General features: G+C 40.7%; 1 protein-coding gene across 1 annotated transcript in view; it reads right to left on the reverse strand.

Moving 5' to 3' along the window:
- LOC134320233 (dynein axonemal heavy chain 8-like) overlaps positions 1-8,236 on the reverse strand; it is a 59,443-nt gene extending 51,207 nt beyond the window's left edge. Inside the window, exons 1-15 of the mRNA XM_063001560.1 lie at positions 8,139-8,236; positions 7,921-8,055; positions 6,351-6,435; positions 5,822-5,973; positions 5,543-5,732; positions 4,805-4,968; positions 4,114-4,290; positions 3,879-3,992; positions 2,927-3,034; positions 2,725-2,826; positions 2,500-2,646; positions 2,216-2,413; positions 1,139-1,215; positions 277-376; positions 71-190 (exon numbers count right to left, since the gene is read on the reverse strand). Coding sequence (XP_062857630.1) covers positions 71-190; positions 277-376; positions 1,139-1,215; positions 2,216-2,413; positions 2,500-2,646; positions 2,725-2,826; positions 2,927-3,034; positions 3,879-3,992; positions 4,114-4,290; positions 4,805-4,968; positions 5,543-5,732; positions 5,822-5,973; positions 6,351-6,435; positions 7,921-8,055; positions 8,139-8,234 — 1,965 coding nt within the window. The 5' untranslated portion in view covers positions 8,235-8,236. The remainder of the gene's footprint in view (positions 1-70; positions 191-276; positions 377-1,138; positions 1,216-2,215; positions 2,414-2,499; positions 2,647-2,724; positions 2,827-2,926; positions 3,035-3,878; positions 3,993-4,113; positions 4,291-4,804; positions 4,969-5,542; positions 5,733-5,821; positions 5,974-6,350; positions 6,436-7,920; positions 8,056-8,138) is intronic.
- Positions 8,237-14,608: the final 6,372 nt, after the last annotated feature.

The following is a 14,608-nucleotide window of genomic DNA, read 5'->3' on the forward strand; positions in this document are numbered from 1 at the left end:
ATGAAAGCAGTGTAGCACAACATGAAATGTTCCTTTAAAAACAAGGAGCGTTCATAAAGTCTGTGTGCACCTCAATGTAACTGATGGGTTCCTGTATTTTGCTGAACAGCTGCCTGACCCAGACAATCCTGCCCGCCACTGGAGGCATGTTTCTGCCTATGGGAGGATCTTCTCTGTAGGTCTGATAGTGCTACACATATAAACACAGGAGTTAATGTTAATTCTGTTGTTCTTTTAGTGTGACAATGATCCTCAGATCTTTAGACCAGCAGAGACCTGGTTTACAGCTTCGATCTCTGTGACGTAGTGCTGCAGAATCAGGTGGAGGGTTGTGGAGATTTCTGCCTGCAGACACGACATGTTCAGTTTCTGAAACCTAGAAACCAAACACATTCATTAACGACTGAACGTGATCTGCTTTGTCAAACATTAGCTGATATTAGATAACACAAAATATTACATTTTGGTAAAGGCCAGGTGCAGAAAAAATATGCTGTCAGTCTGTTTGCCACCTTAAACTGTACCATTAAATAGTTCTGCATGAATAATAATTACAATAACAATAACATAGTTCTGAACAAAGTGATAGAAATCAGCTATGATACTTAAAGAGATCAGCAAGACGTGCAGGAGCTAAACCGGACTTTGTAGTAACAGATGTACCAGACTGCCAGTGTAACTTAATTATCCTGCCATAATGTCATCTGGGTTTTTAGTGACTTTTTATACGTCATACTGCCTTATTACAGCGACCGGTTTCTGGCAAATTATTCACACACATTTCCAGCTAAATCAGTCTCTCTGATGTGGGTGTCTGAATTGAGAACTGGTCATCCTGTCTGGAGTGTTTCTGTCACCCACTGCTATAATGGTCAGTCCTTTTTATTGATACTCAGTGTGAATAAAACAAACTTACAAAGACCGGTTAAGACTTTTTACATCATATCAGCCAATGCCTGATTGTATAGATCTCTGATCCAGTCCTTCCTCTATTCTTTTCATCAGACTTTCAAACAATTAACCAGTTGAAGGCAAATTCAAAAGCATTTGAAGCCCCGATTTAACTATTATAAACCCAATACGATACACTGTCTGTACTGTAATATGTGGATTTGAATAGCTGTATGTTAAAGAGCACCTTTGTAGGAGGTTTAAGGCTTGTTGAGATGAGAAAATCTTGGAGAAACATTTTCTCATTAAATCTTGAAGTTGGTGCTGAAGAAAAAAAAATTACGTTTATGTTATTTATGTTTAATTGTATATATATGTAAAAGTAATTGTATACATGTAAAAGAGTGCAAACTGCAGCTGATTTAATTATGTTAGACGTTTATATTATATTAATCATAATGATAAATGACGTATGAAAGGATAATCTACTCTAATCAGACACAACAAATAGAACTCTTTGGTTGGCACATTCAGTTTGGAGGGAGAAGGATGGCACATATCCATAAAACAGCACACCTACAAATAAGTATGAAGCTGAAAGCATTAGGATATAAGGCTGCTTTTCTGTAAACGCTACAAGAGCACAAAATCTGGGAACATACCAGAACTTACTACAGAAATAATCGTAATATTACGAAAATAACTCGAGACGTGATTCTAAAATAAAATGATAATGCCCGAATCTCCGGACATAAATTATTTTGGAAATTTAACAGTTTTTTAAACTGTGAGTACATCAGAAATACCAAAATTGTGAAATGGAACGGGCCAAATCCAACCTGTAATGCTGTAGAACAGTGGTGCCCAACCACTGGGCCACAGGCCGGGTCATTTATTACCGGGCCGCACAGAAAGAATAAATAATTAGAGATCGCTACAAAGGCAATGACAACACTGGGTCCATTTCTAACATCCTATCTTTGTGAAGCGGGATTTTCTGCAGTGGTGAAAGTTACGGATTAGACCGAACATAAGGAACAAACTTCAGGTGTTATTGCCTCCTATCACCCCTAGGTGGGGGTGTCCATTATTGGTGAGTAGTATTGTTATGCACTTTGTGTTTTTATTATGCCCGCTGGCCCGTGAAATTATATCTTATATGAAACCGGTATATGGTGCAAAAAAGGTTTGGGACCGCTGCTATAAAAAGCAAATGATGTCTTAGTGTAGACATTCCAACTTTAACTGCTAACAATGGCACTGGAAAAAAAGTACTAATGAGTTTAGTCTGTTTAATGTTTCTTAAGTCAAACACTCCACTCACCTCCAGGTTACTGATGTGTGACATGAACTCGGTAAAGTCCACTTCAAACACCTCTCTTCTTTGAGCCAGTATGTCGTACTCCTTCTTTTTTATGTTGATGTAGATGTTCTGAAACTTTGCAGCTAGAGTCTCGAGCCCTTCGATTCTTGACTGGCCGAGGGCCGAGAACGATTTTATCACTGTGATCATCTGAGTTATCTAAAAACACAAAACACTTCAGGGATTCAGGGATGGACCAGGACGGCTCTGCTCGGTGTCGTGGTCATGTGAAAATGGCTGGTCACCTTCTCGAGCCTCTTGCAGAAATCGTCAAACTTGCGGAAGATGTACATCTCCGACACCTCGAATGATTTCCCGGGCTGCGTCTCGAGCCTCTGCTTCTTCGTACTTTGGAAGCATGACCGATACTCCTCAAACAGGCAGATACACTCCTGTTGAAAAAAGATAACAGACGATTCGTTTAACTGGATATAAAACGAGGAGAGCCGAATAAACAAACCACACCCTACCTGCATCTTCTTAATGAGATCGTGTGTGTCCTGATCCCAAATGCTTGAGGTGCCATTATTAGTAAGGTAAGCTCTGCAGGCGGTCACCATCTGATTAGTAACCTGTAATGATGTATACACAGTATTTCGGATTCTCTGTATGATCAAATGAAACCACCAGGTAACTAAAACAATCCGATCAAATATACAAGTATGCACGTACTTTAATAAAAAGTGTAGACATTCGTTCAGACGTGTTGTAATATCTTGACACATCATGTATCATGCAAATGGCGGTGATGAGAGTCCGGATACTTTTAGCCATGGTGACCTAAAAATAATATAAACACAGAAGTGATACAAACCTAATAAACAGTGATAGTATTAGGGAAGAGCGATTTAGCCAAAAGTATGTGGACACACAGCATGAGCTAGAGGGAGAAGTACATATTGAAAAGAAACAACGTTCCTCCAGGACCAGGGTGCAACACAGAACAAAAAGTCCTACAATAAATACAAAAGACATTTCTAATCTAAAAAAAAATAAAAATAAGGGAGACAAAAATAGAGGCAAGAGTAGTGTTGGCCTGTACATGGTACTGAGAAGATGATAGGTGAGGTGAAAAACAAGTACATCCCATACCAAAACCATGGGTGCAAGTATAGTGTTCCCACCCAAACTGAGGCTGTCACAGTCTACTCAATTCTGGGAAGGCTTTCCACAACATCTTAAAATATCTATAGGAATTTGTGTGGATGATCCTGATTTCTTCCTAGCATGTTCAGTAGTGCTAAGGTCAGGGCTTTATGCGAGCCACTTCAGTCCCCTCAGCAAACTCATTAAACCATGTCTGTATTAACCAGGTTATGTGCATGGGGTGCAGTCAAACTGGGGCACCCTCAAACTCCAAGAGAACGATCCACCTCAGAACATACAGAAGTTAAAGGAGTAGCTGATAATGTCCTGCTATAAGATACCACAGGACTCTTTCAGATGTCTGAGCAGGTCAGAGCTGTTTAGGCAGCACATATGGCGGGTAGTCCTAATGTTTTGGCTCATGGGTGTGCATATAGGTCATATACTTAGGAGCACAAAGATTAAATTCTTATTTTCTTTTATTCACTTACCCTAGTGAGCCACTAATTCTGAGCACGTTGGAGTAAAGTACACTTACTGGATCAGAGTTATAAAGAGGCCGACATATTTTCTCCAGGCTGGAGAGATATTTTACGTTGTCCTTAGCCTCGTTCGCACAGTCAGTTATTCTGTTATCTAGCTCCCGCCATAGCTGAAGAACAAAACCATTTTATTAGAGCCACAATAAACTGTGGTGTACGATGTCATGCCTATCTCTGTACGTCATTATACATTACCATTAAAAAACAGATATTTTTTATGATGTCTTGTACCTTTATGGTCTTTGATCGGTTTATATGAAGGACGTTCACCACAGTTTTACATTCTGAGCCTTTGATGTGTTCTATGATGGAGCTGAACTTTGCAGACATCCTTTTCCAGTGTTCGAGTTCTGTCAAAGGCCCCGACGCATCATCTTCTCTACGAATCTGATTCCTTTCTGTCAGCACCTACAACACAAAAGGTCTCACACGGTCACCTTTAAATCTGCACGACAGGATGTAGTGGCAGTACAAAGACCATAGATTTGTGGCAAGGCAGTGTGTCAGACGTGCTAAAATAACTTAATAAATAACATGTATGGTACATTAATATTACCCAAAGCTGTAGGGAATATCTCTAGTTTCTAAGCTGCTTATTTGCAAGGGGTGCTGGAGCCTATCCCAGCTCTCAATGGGCGCAAGGCACACAGAAACACCCTGGACGGGGCTATTGTACCTCTAGCTATAGTATACATCTTCATGTTCCTGTTCTGTCATGTTTGCTGTGATTTTGATAGCTGTTTTTAATTAAATGAACAACTTGTTGATAAGAAACCATGTGACGTGATTTAAATTTTAACAGGTCATTTATGGTAAATTGAAAGCTAATGTGACTGAAACACTTTAAAAAGTCGTACATGTGCTGTAAGGGCAAATTTACACAGGTAACATGACTGTACTGTTGTTATGTGAAGGCGCGCACCTGTTCGATCTGCTTGTACCACCCCATTAAAATCTCCTCGAGTCTGCGCACCATGTCCGCGTCTTCAGCCGCCGCTTTTACATTCTCAAAGGTCACAAGTCTGGAGAAGTCGATCTCTGAGGCTTTTGTTAGTTTAACGGTACCCTCGATGCTCAGCTGCATCTCTGCAGAATGAATCATACATGACCAGCTTAAACACGGGGGGGGTGAAACGGCTCAGGTGGCTTTTGCTTTTCCACCCAATCTAGTCGTATCCGATTCCTCGACTGTAACTACTCCCACGCTGAAGCACAGACTATCATGCGCTTCCTATGACACATGTGCAGTCACTGACCGCTTCTTTTTTCCTGCCAGGAACAGCATGTCACAGAGAGGCACATCAAAAAGAACCCGACTCATGCAGATGAAGCGTTTGGCTACTGCACACGTGTCAGAGGGGGCGTGTGTTAGATACTGCCCTCCTCAAACAGGGTCAGGTCTGCAGCAGTGGAGGGGCGATATAATCGAGAGAACTGGATATGACTAGGTTGGGAGAAAAAGGGAAAATGCATAAAAACAATAAAAAAAGAAACCTAGAAATAACCTCAGTTAATTTACATTATCTAAACATAAATTACACCAGTCAGGATTCTATTTGCCTTTTAATTCTTTATCAGAACCAGCCTACATACCACTGTTTATAACCTTTTTAGAATTACAGAAGATATAAAAACACATATTTTTAAAACATACTCTTACCATCCAGAAAGTGCGTGAAGTGAAACAGGTCATCTTTAAAGTTCTGCTTGATTTTCTCTCCATGTTTAGACTGGTTTAAAGCCCCCCAGTTCTCAGTTGTACAAACTGCTGGTATGTACACATTTGATAACAAATCTCTTATTCCTTTCAGCATCCCCTCTGTGGCGCTGAGCATGGATAGATAAATCTCCTACAATAAAAACAGACCAGGCATCTCTGAAATGAGCACAGCTCACTGCAGAAATAATAACAATGTGCTAACTAAGTGCAGTTTGTCACCTTGTGGATGTTCGCTGGGTTGAGTGCAACATCCGTGTTAATTCTCAGAAAAAACAAACAAAGTCCTTCAAAGCATGTGTCGGACATATCGGCCAGGAACAGTCGCATCATTTTGGTTCCCTTCGACACGCCAGGAAAAGTGCGACCACATTCTACAGCATTTAATATGAACAGGATGAGAAAAGAGAGTGTTCAGTAGCAGAAATTACCTTTGTGTAAGATTATAGTGAATGTCCTTAATTGGCCAAATCCTGTTTAAATAATAATAATATGCTTCCTTAACAAATATTGAATCAATACATAACAGCAACACCCTGTCAATAATAAAACATAAATGTATGTAAATAAATGAATTAATACACAATGTTTAAGAGACGTAGGGAGCAGAACATACATGCTGTTTATTACTGTGCATGACACGACTATGCTGTTGTTATAACAATATAGCTGATTTGTGGATATTCTTTCATATGTTCTGTTAATACAGATAAAAAGCAACATAAAGACGTTCAGCTCTTCATGTCCTCACCTACTCCTGGAACCTCTGATTCCTGGTATGCAAATGAAATAACTTCTGACCCTCCTTTGGCAAAGAAATCATCAAACGGTGCTAACTATTTAAAAAAGACAGAAAGGCCTGGTTATGTGGTGCATTTTAAATGCAAAATAAGTGAAAGAAACTGAGTAATGCATCACTGTTTGGCTAAGCAATACATTTAATTGTAGTTTGTTTCCGTTATTTTGTCCACCTCTGTTGCTTTCACTGTATAAATTAGGGCTGGGCGATTTTCACGATTAATTCGGTTAATTCGCATGAACGTTTTCAATCGCGATTGTTTACATACTTTATATTTTAATGAAAATACCAACATGTCACGAAGCAGAAATATAAATCAGGGAAAGTTTCATATAAAAACAGGGTACAAAATCAGTTGGAGTCCAAAACCAGCGAAAACCAAAACAGTAAACGGAAGATAACAAGGATTATACACGCTAACGGTTAGATTCAGAAATAAGGAGCGCAAACACGATCGGCAAAACGAGACACAAACAAAAGAGTTTCATTCAGAGTCACTGAATCAAACACCGCTGAACTGAATCAAAATACGGAGCCGATGAGCGCGATCAGGATTGGCTGGAAAGTAACGAGTTACATTTACTCGCGTTACTGTAATTGAGTCGGTCTTTTTGTGTACTTGTACTTTTTAAAGTAGATTTTACAGCCTGTAATTTTACTTTTACTTAAGTAAGTTTTGTACTAAGAATTGTAATTCACTACATTTTAAATCACATCCGTTACTGAGTAAATAAATCGCGTCTGGGAAACTGCTGCAGTGAATTCTGTGATGGGGAGTCGGATCTTTTGTCTCGGTTCCTTTTAAAGAGCCGTATGTATGTAACGACTCCCAAATGCGTGAATCGGTTCCTTTATTTTGGCTTAAAGGGCCGTTCAATAGAATCGAATCATTCTACGACACATAATAGTGGTTAACACAGTTTGAAGGTTTTATGGGACTAAAATGACACATTACACATCCTTACATGTTTAAAATGTTGTATCCACCCCCCAAATCACAAGAGGACAAAATCAAAGCTGAGCTGAGTGATCGCTTGATGCCCCCCCCCCCCAGTGTAGATACTGATACAGACTCACTCAGTGGTGGAAACAGCACAGTACAGGCTCGTACGAGTTCCTTTTAAGAAACCTGTAAAGAACTTTTTGTAGTTTTTTTCCTAATGTAAGGAGGTTCTGCTGAACATCATTTAAAATTAAAGTTGTTTGTGAGCTATTCTTAGATATAGATAGATAAGGATATAGATCATTTAGATCTATTTTGTTTTAATTATTGTGATATCGTTATTGTTATAAAGTTTGAGTCCCTTAAAAGGATTATTATAGGTGGTGCTGTTACTATTTTTGCACTTCTGCAGCCTTTAATTACAATGCAAAAAAAGAAATTTGAGTCTTATTTTAATTGCATTATACAAGAACAAAAAAAAATCTAAATCGTAATCGACAATCGGGTATAATTTTAAAATAATCGAGATTTTTTTTTTTGCAAAATCGCCCAGCCCTATAAATCTGCTGTAAAACTTACTGATGGGGCATCAAGAATAAAATCTTCCACCGCTGCAACTTCCAGGCCAAGCACAACAGCCAGGACTTCAAAGATGTACTGGTGTGCTGGCGTCAGACTAGCCTTCCTCACCTCCCTCTCCTGTCTGTATCTGGCCTACAGGTTAACAAAGTCCTGCTGGTCAGCTTCACGTCTACAGAACAGGTCTTTCATTATGGTTTAATGTAAATTCATCTCACCTGTTTCTCCATTGTGGATTTGTGAATGGCCTGCATGCTGACAACAGATTGGTGAGACCTGCCTGGCCTTTGTTTTACAGACTCTGATGGGTTCATTTCTATCAAAAGCACAAGTGCATTAAATCCATATAGAGTTATGTGATATTTAAAGCTGCCATATAAAATGAATCAGTCACATCACTTCCTGTAACAGGACAAACACTGATGTGACATGAACTTTAAAGGATCGTCAGTGTTTTTTTAATGTTTTTTGTTTTGTACTACTGTATTTATGTGTCACCACAATGGATCTGGATGCTCTTCCTGAGGCGACCCTCCCTACTTAATAGTACACAGACAAATGCCCAACCTCCCCAATTTAGAATGTGTGTGTACTGTACAGTTTAGATTAGCCATTCCACCTTCTGCATGTTTTGGATGGTGCTATCAAACCACAGTACACAGTAGAAAACCATGTGGACTTGGGGAGAACGTGCAAAATTTCTCATAGTCAGCAGCCGGAGGGGCGATTCGAATCCAGGCCCTCGGAGTTCATGTTGCTAGGCCACATCTACTCGATCTGCTGCGCACCCGTGCACTGTAGTTAGTTACATAACAGATTTGTCGATACCCAGGTCCTTTTTGTGTGGAGTTTGCATGTTCTCTTGCATGTCCATGTGGGTTTCCTCCAGGAACACTGGTTTCCTCCCACAGTACAAAGACGTGCCAAGTTAACTGGAGAAACAAAATTGTCCTTGTGTAACGAGTGAGTACCGTTTCTGTCACGCCACGCCCCCCTCCCCTTGTTGGAGCGCGTAAGCGCGGAGCAAACGCGTGTGACAAGCGCTGCTTCTGCCACGCCCCCTCCCCTCGTTGGAGCGCGTAAGCGCGTGCTAAGCCCTACCGCGGCCACGCCCACCTCTCCTTGATAGAGCGCGGAGCAAACGCGTATAACAAGCGCTGTTTCTGCCACGCCCCCTCCCCCTGTATGGGGCACGACTCGGGCACAGGTGCCACGCGCAGCGGCTGCCGCCGCGCCCCCCCTTCCCCTCAGTGAGCCACGGCTCAATCGCGGATGCCTGGAACATCTTCCGTCAGTCTCCTGTGCCACCGACTCATAGTAATAATCTCGTAGTGCCACGCCCCCCCCCCCCCCCCCCCCCCCCCCCCCCCCCTGATGAATGTAACCAAAGTGTGTTAAAATCCTAATAAATAAATAGATTTAAATTCGTTCTGAAGGAATCAGTAAGTAAAAGAATCGATTCAGTAGGACCTGCACCGAGAATTCATAGAGGAATCGATTCATTTACACATTGACTAAAACGAACCGACTCACCAAAAATAATCATTTGTAAATCATTTGAAACCGTTAACCGGTATAAAACGGGTTCATTGCAAAATCATGAAATGAAAATAAATACCGAACGGTCTAAGTAATAATTTATCTAAATGAATATTAAACAGGACTTACTAACTAGCTCAGAGCCAGGGTCGATTCAGTAGTAACTGTCATTAACGTTAGCTTACCTTTTAACGGACTTACCTTAACTTTACCTTTCAAAATAACGTTTTAAAAATGAATTTCCCTCGAATTTTTGGCTAATATTTCAGTTTCATTTCGATTTCAAATATAAAAGTTATAAATGTTTGGATAGAAAATTACCGATAAGAGAAGCTCCCTCTGGCAGAAAACCGTTATTTCTTTGTGTATACATTTGAATTTTAACCGTCGAGTCTCGTGAGAAGAAAGGGCGCGAAGGAATGGTCGCGTCCCAAACCGCACACTGCTGTACTAACTAGTGTGTAAAAACACCATAGATACCATGTTATTGTGCACTCGTTAGGCATCCTATATATTAAACCTGTATGAGATAACGCAGCTGTTTGGTATGAAACCAGAATGCACTTACAAAATCATTAAAACGATTATGATAGGTCGCTCATTAATAATAACCTGGACACATATGCAGAAATGTAAAGATTGATAAATTAACATAACAGAAATAAAAGTTACATTCTTTTCTTAATTCTGTGTAAGGTATGACTGGAATACACACTAAAATGCGAAACTTTATTAGTCATTTATACATATTCATATGTACAGTACAATTACATTCTTTCTTCGCGCATCCCAGCTTGTTTGTGCAGGGTCAGCCAGTGTACGGCCCCCCTGAAGCTTGCTCAAGGGCCCAACAGTGGCTGCATGGCCGAGCTGGGATTCAAACTTTCAACCTTTCGGTTGATAGCCAAGAGCCCTACCCATTAGGCTACCACTGTCCCCACTGTCACTGACCCTAGGCAGAGTGCCAATCCATCACAAGGCTACACACTTTTATATTCACTCGTTCACACACCTAGGGCCACGTTAGGGCAGCCAATCCACCTAGTAACATGTTTTGGAGAACAAGTGGGAGAAAGCCTGAGTGTCCAGAGGGAACTGTCCCCTATGCATACTACATCTGGCTTTTTTTTTTTTACCAGGCTTAAACATGTGGTCTAAATCAATCATCAATTTCCTTTCAACTTCTAAAACCAATGTGCAGGGAAAACTTTTTTTTGACCTTTTAAGGCATATATACAGGCATTTTTTTATGCCAAAAAAGCTTGGTTACATTCTATATCAATGGGCGCTCTTTCCCCTGCCTAAAAGAGAAAAATTATAGCAGTATGTTTAAATATGACTTCTTACTTCTTGGTATTTAGGTTGTTAATAGGGTAGTGTCAGTAAACCCAACACATTTTGACAACCTTTTCCTGCTTTACCTGCTTTAACTTTGTGTTGCAACACCAGTACAAGGATATGGCACTGACACGTGCACCTTCCAATGGGTAGGATGTTTGGCATACCCCAGCCCTCAGACATAGCCAATTGTGGCTGTATAGATGCCAGACTGGCTGATAGCACCACAGGGATTTTAACCCCATATTTCAGCAGTTGCGGGATGGTGTGATTTACCACCGTGCCAACAGAGCGTCTGACTTTAAAATATTAAGACAAGATAAGACTTTATTGATCCTCCTAGGAAAATTAAGTTGTTATAGCAGTACAAGACAAGGGTAGCAAAGAACAGAAAGAAACGACAACTAAGAAGAAACATTAAAAATGAAATAAATAAATAAATAAATGAATAAAATACAGATTTAAGAGCTGACAGACAAAATGCACACATGGTGTGTGGTTATTTACACTAGGTTGAATTTTTTCTATTTTTAATTGCAACAGAATTGACCTTTATCTGTTTTTAGAGTTATCTGTTCTGGTTAAAGTGAAAAAAAAACCGACTTCAATATTATCTCAGGTCAAGGTTTTGAGATACAAAGTCCATGTGTTAACTGATGCCCCTACCATACCTGTCAAGTTTTGGATTTAAAAATAAGGGAAATTTTCCACCGCACGCTTCGAGCCGTCCCACCAGCCCAACCGAGGTTCAGTATCCCTTACATTTTAAAACAGGTTTACAAGAAATCTAAAATAACCACCTGTGAACCACAAACTACAATTAGATGATCAGAATCTGATAGGCCTACCTTTGTTGACACTGAAATGCTGTGGACATTCCTACATATGTACTGTAATTCTTATAATACAGCCTAAATGAAAACACAAAAGGGAATTGAAGCACATTTATTTATTTGACATATTTTCAGCATATATACACATTGCTTGTCTTAAAGTGAAACACGTTTTATTTTCTTCTGCTCTTTAGAAAGGTAAATTCGATGTCCTATTTCTCTAGATATTTACATGCAGTCTTTACTTTTTTGGCAGGAATGCCCTCACTCTCCTTGCATCCATCCATCTCTCCCTGTTCCAGGTTTGTTCCCGCTGTCCGCACTAACCTCGCGAGAACTGCCGCTTGCAGCAGCCTGGGTGGCAGTTCTCGCGAGGTTAGTGACATTTCAGTTTGGAGAGGCACAGGAATGTTTTTGAAAATTATAATATAATACGGGAAATTTACGGGAAAATACTAATACGGGAGGACGGCAGGAAAGACGGGTAAAATACGGTAGTTTCCCGGACAAAACGGGAGACTTGACAGGTATGGTTGGCTCATTACCTAAAGCCAGGTTTCTATTGGGCGGATTTTCATACCACGCGGAAGAAAGTGATATTTGCACAAGGGCGGGTTTGTCTGAATACGGGTAGGGTGAAGATTGTGGAAACGCCTGTTTTCAGGCAAGACCGTGTAGTTCAGTGTAAAGCTGATCCAGCACTCTGAACCCTGAGCTTTGCTGGGACTGTGAGCACTGTGAGTATATAACACATGATTTCTCATTATTTAAATATAAATGTATATGTGTTTTGTGTTTAATATATAATACAGGTTTGCTCGGGTTTTCCTGCATTATCAGATTGAATGAGCACAGCTAGGCAGGTCAGACCTGATCAGATTCTTGCTGCTTGTGTCTTTCATTGCAGGAACTTTTGCTCTAAAATGTTTAGTTTTTATTGTTTAAATAAGATGTCAAAGCAGCAAGAAACACCACAAGGATGGAAGCTTGAATTTAAAGTGACTTAATCAGGGGTTGCCAGTCGTTTCCATGTCAAGGTCCAACTTATCTGTATCTTTCTTCTGCATGTTCCTCTCTCTGTTGCTGTTTTCCAGGGGTCCTCAAACTTTTTAATCGAAGGGCCAGATTACTGTTCTTCAGTGTTTCGGGGGGCCGGACCGCAGGTGAAATAGTAAACACACCCAAAAAAGCTATTTACTATGTATACTGGATGTATTGTCTGTGCTTTGTATAATTGTAGTTCATAATGATAATGCAGAAATTTTTATTTATTTTAATAATTTCCATTATCCTTCCTCATACAGTGTTTCCTTAAAAAAATCAGTGTGAACTGTGAGCCTGCTTTTGCCTGACGAGAGTAAGCGTCAGGTTCCATATTTGTTACTGCCAGTCATAATAGCTAATAAATGTTGATCAGTGAGTCTGGATCTGACTCAGACTCAGCTTTATTGTCATTCAAAACCATGTACATGATTAGAACGAAATGCAGTTACTCAGGTCTCGGCGCGTGTAAACATAATAATATATAAAATATAAATAGCAAGAAAACCAAGTTAAGTAAAAATAAAACTTAGGACTTAAAAAGACTAGAAGAAATAACTAAGATAGGAATTTTAAATATTTACATTTACAATCAAGTATTGCACAGAAACTACAGCAGCTTGATGTGGATCCAAAGTGCATGATTCGAACTATATCAGCAGAAAAAGGCAGCACCAGGTCACAGGTGTTTAAGGTAACTGGTGAATAGACAGTACATGAGGGGTGGAGCAATTTAGCAGTCTGACTGCATCCGGTTGGAGATTTAAGGTGTTTCAACTTCGAAAAAGTCTGCACACAGATGCAGATGCTCCCGAAAACGGTAGTTACTTTGAGTGCATGTTTTATTGAGATCGGGGAGCTCACAATGGAAAGAGAAGCATAAAAATTAAACAATGTGTTTGAGTTTTGATGCGTTGATCTCCGGGAGCAGGTCGTTAAAACATTTCAAAACTCGCCCCGACTCATCCAGCGGATCTCAGTAAAGCACATCTTCAGCTCAGACAAGAATTCTTGAAACTGCCTGTAGTTAAGAGCATTAGCTTTAATGAAACTAACACAGGACACGAGGATTTTCATAACGAAATCCCACTCATCAGAGTGGGCGGAGCTGGTTGAGAGCTCCACCGTACCGGAATGTTCTCCGGTGCTCTTAGGGTCGGGAACTCTTAACGTTCCAGTCTTTGCTGTCGTCTTAAACTACTCTGTGCAGGATACGATCGCTGTTCCACAGACTTAGGTTCCATCTTGGTACCAGAAGTCCTCATGATACCAGAGTCTGTGGTTCCTGGTGCTTCTGAGAACTGTTGGTTGCTCATGGTGGTGGTGTTGAATTTCAGAATGAATTCTGGGACTTTGTGAGCTGAGCTTGATCATCTTAGATGTTGGGCTCCTCCAGTACCAGGATTCTGGCTTCAACACCTCAAGTGTTGGATTTCTGAAGGAATTCTGGGACTTTGTGAGCTGAGCCTGATCTTAAATGTTGGGCTCCCCCAGTACCAGGATTCTGTCTTCACCACCCCATACAGAGCATCATCGGTTACCTCAGCACCGTCGTATACTTGATGTACCTGCTCATCATGGTTCTACCCTGTGGAACTCTTAGATCTGGAGGATGAAATCATTTCCTCTTGGGGGCAGAACAGTGGCTCCGTGGCTAGAAAAGCCGAAGACGTGACGCCCGCTCCTCACCCAGGTTCTGAAACGAGACGTGGATCTAGCTGAGGACGTGAATATCTCCGACCGGCTGCTTCCTTCTCTTCCCTTTCCCTTCTTCTCCATCTAATAAAGCTGGTGTGAGATGAACGCTGGTTGTTGGAATCGTGTTTGTGATGAGATTTTACGCACAGCAGCGTTTTCTTCTCACGGCAGAATCATCTAGAGAATCGAATCGAACCGTTAGGCGGCGGCAGGACGCCGGTGCAGAAATGTCCAGAACG

Source organism: Trichomycterus rosablanca, chromosome 9, assembly GCF_030014385.1.
Source record: "Trichomycterus rosablanca isolate fTriRos1 chromosome 9, fTriRos1.hap1, whole genome shotgun sequence".
In the NCBI taxonomy this organism is placed as follows: Eukaryota; Metazoa; Chordata; class Actinopteri; order Siluriformes; family Trichomycteridae; genus Trichomycterus; species Trichomycterus rosablanca.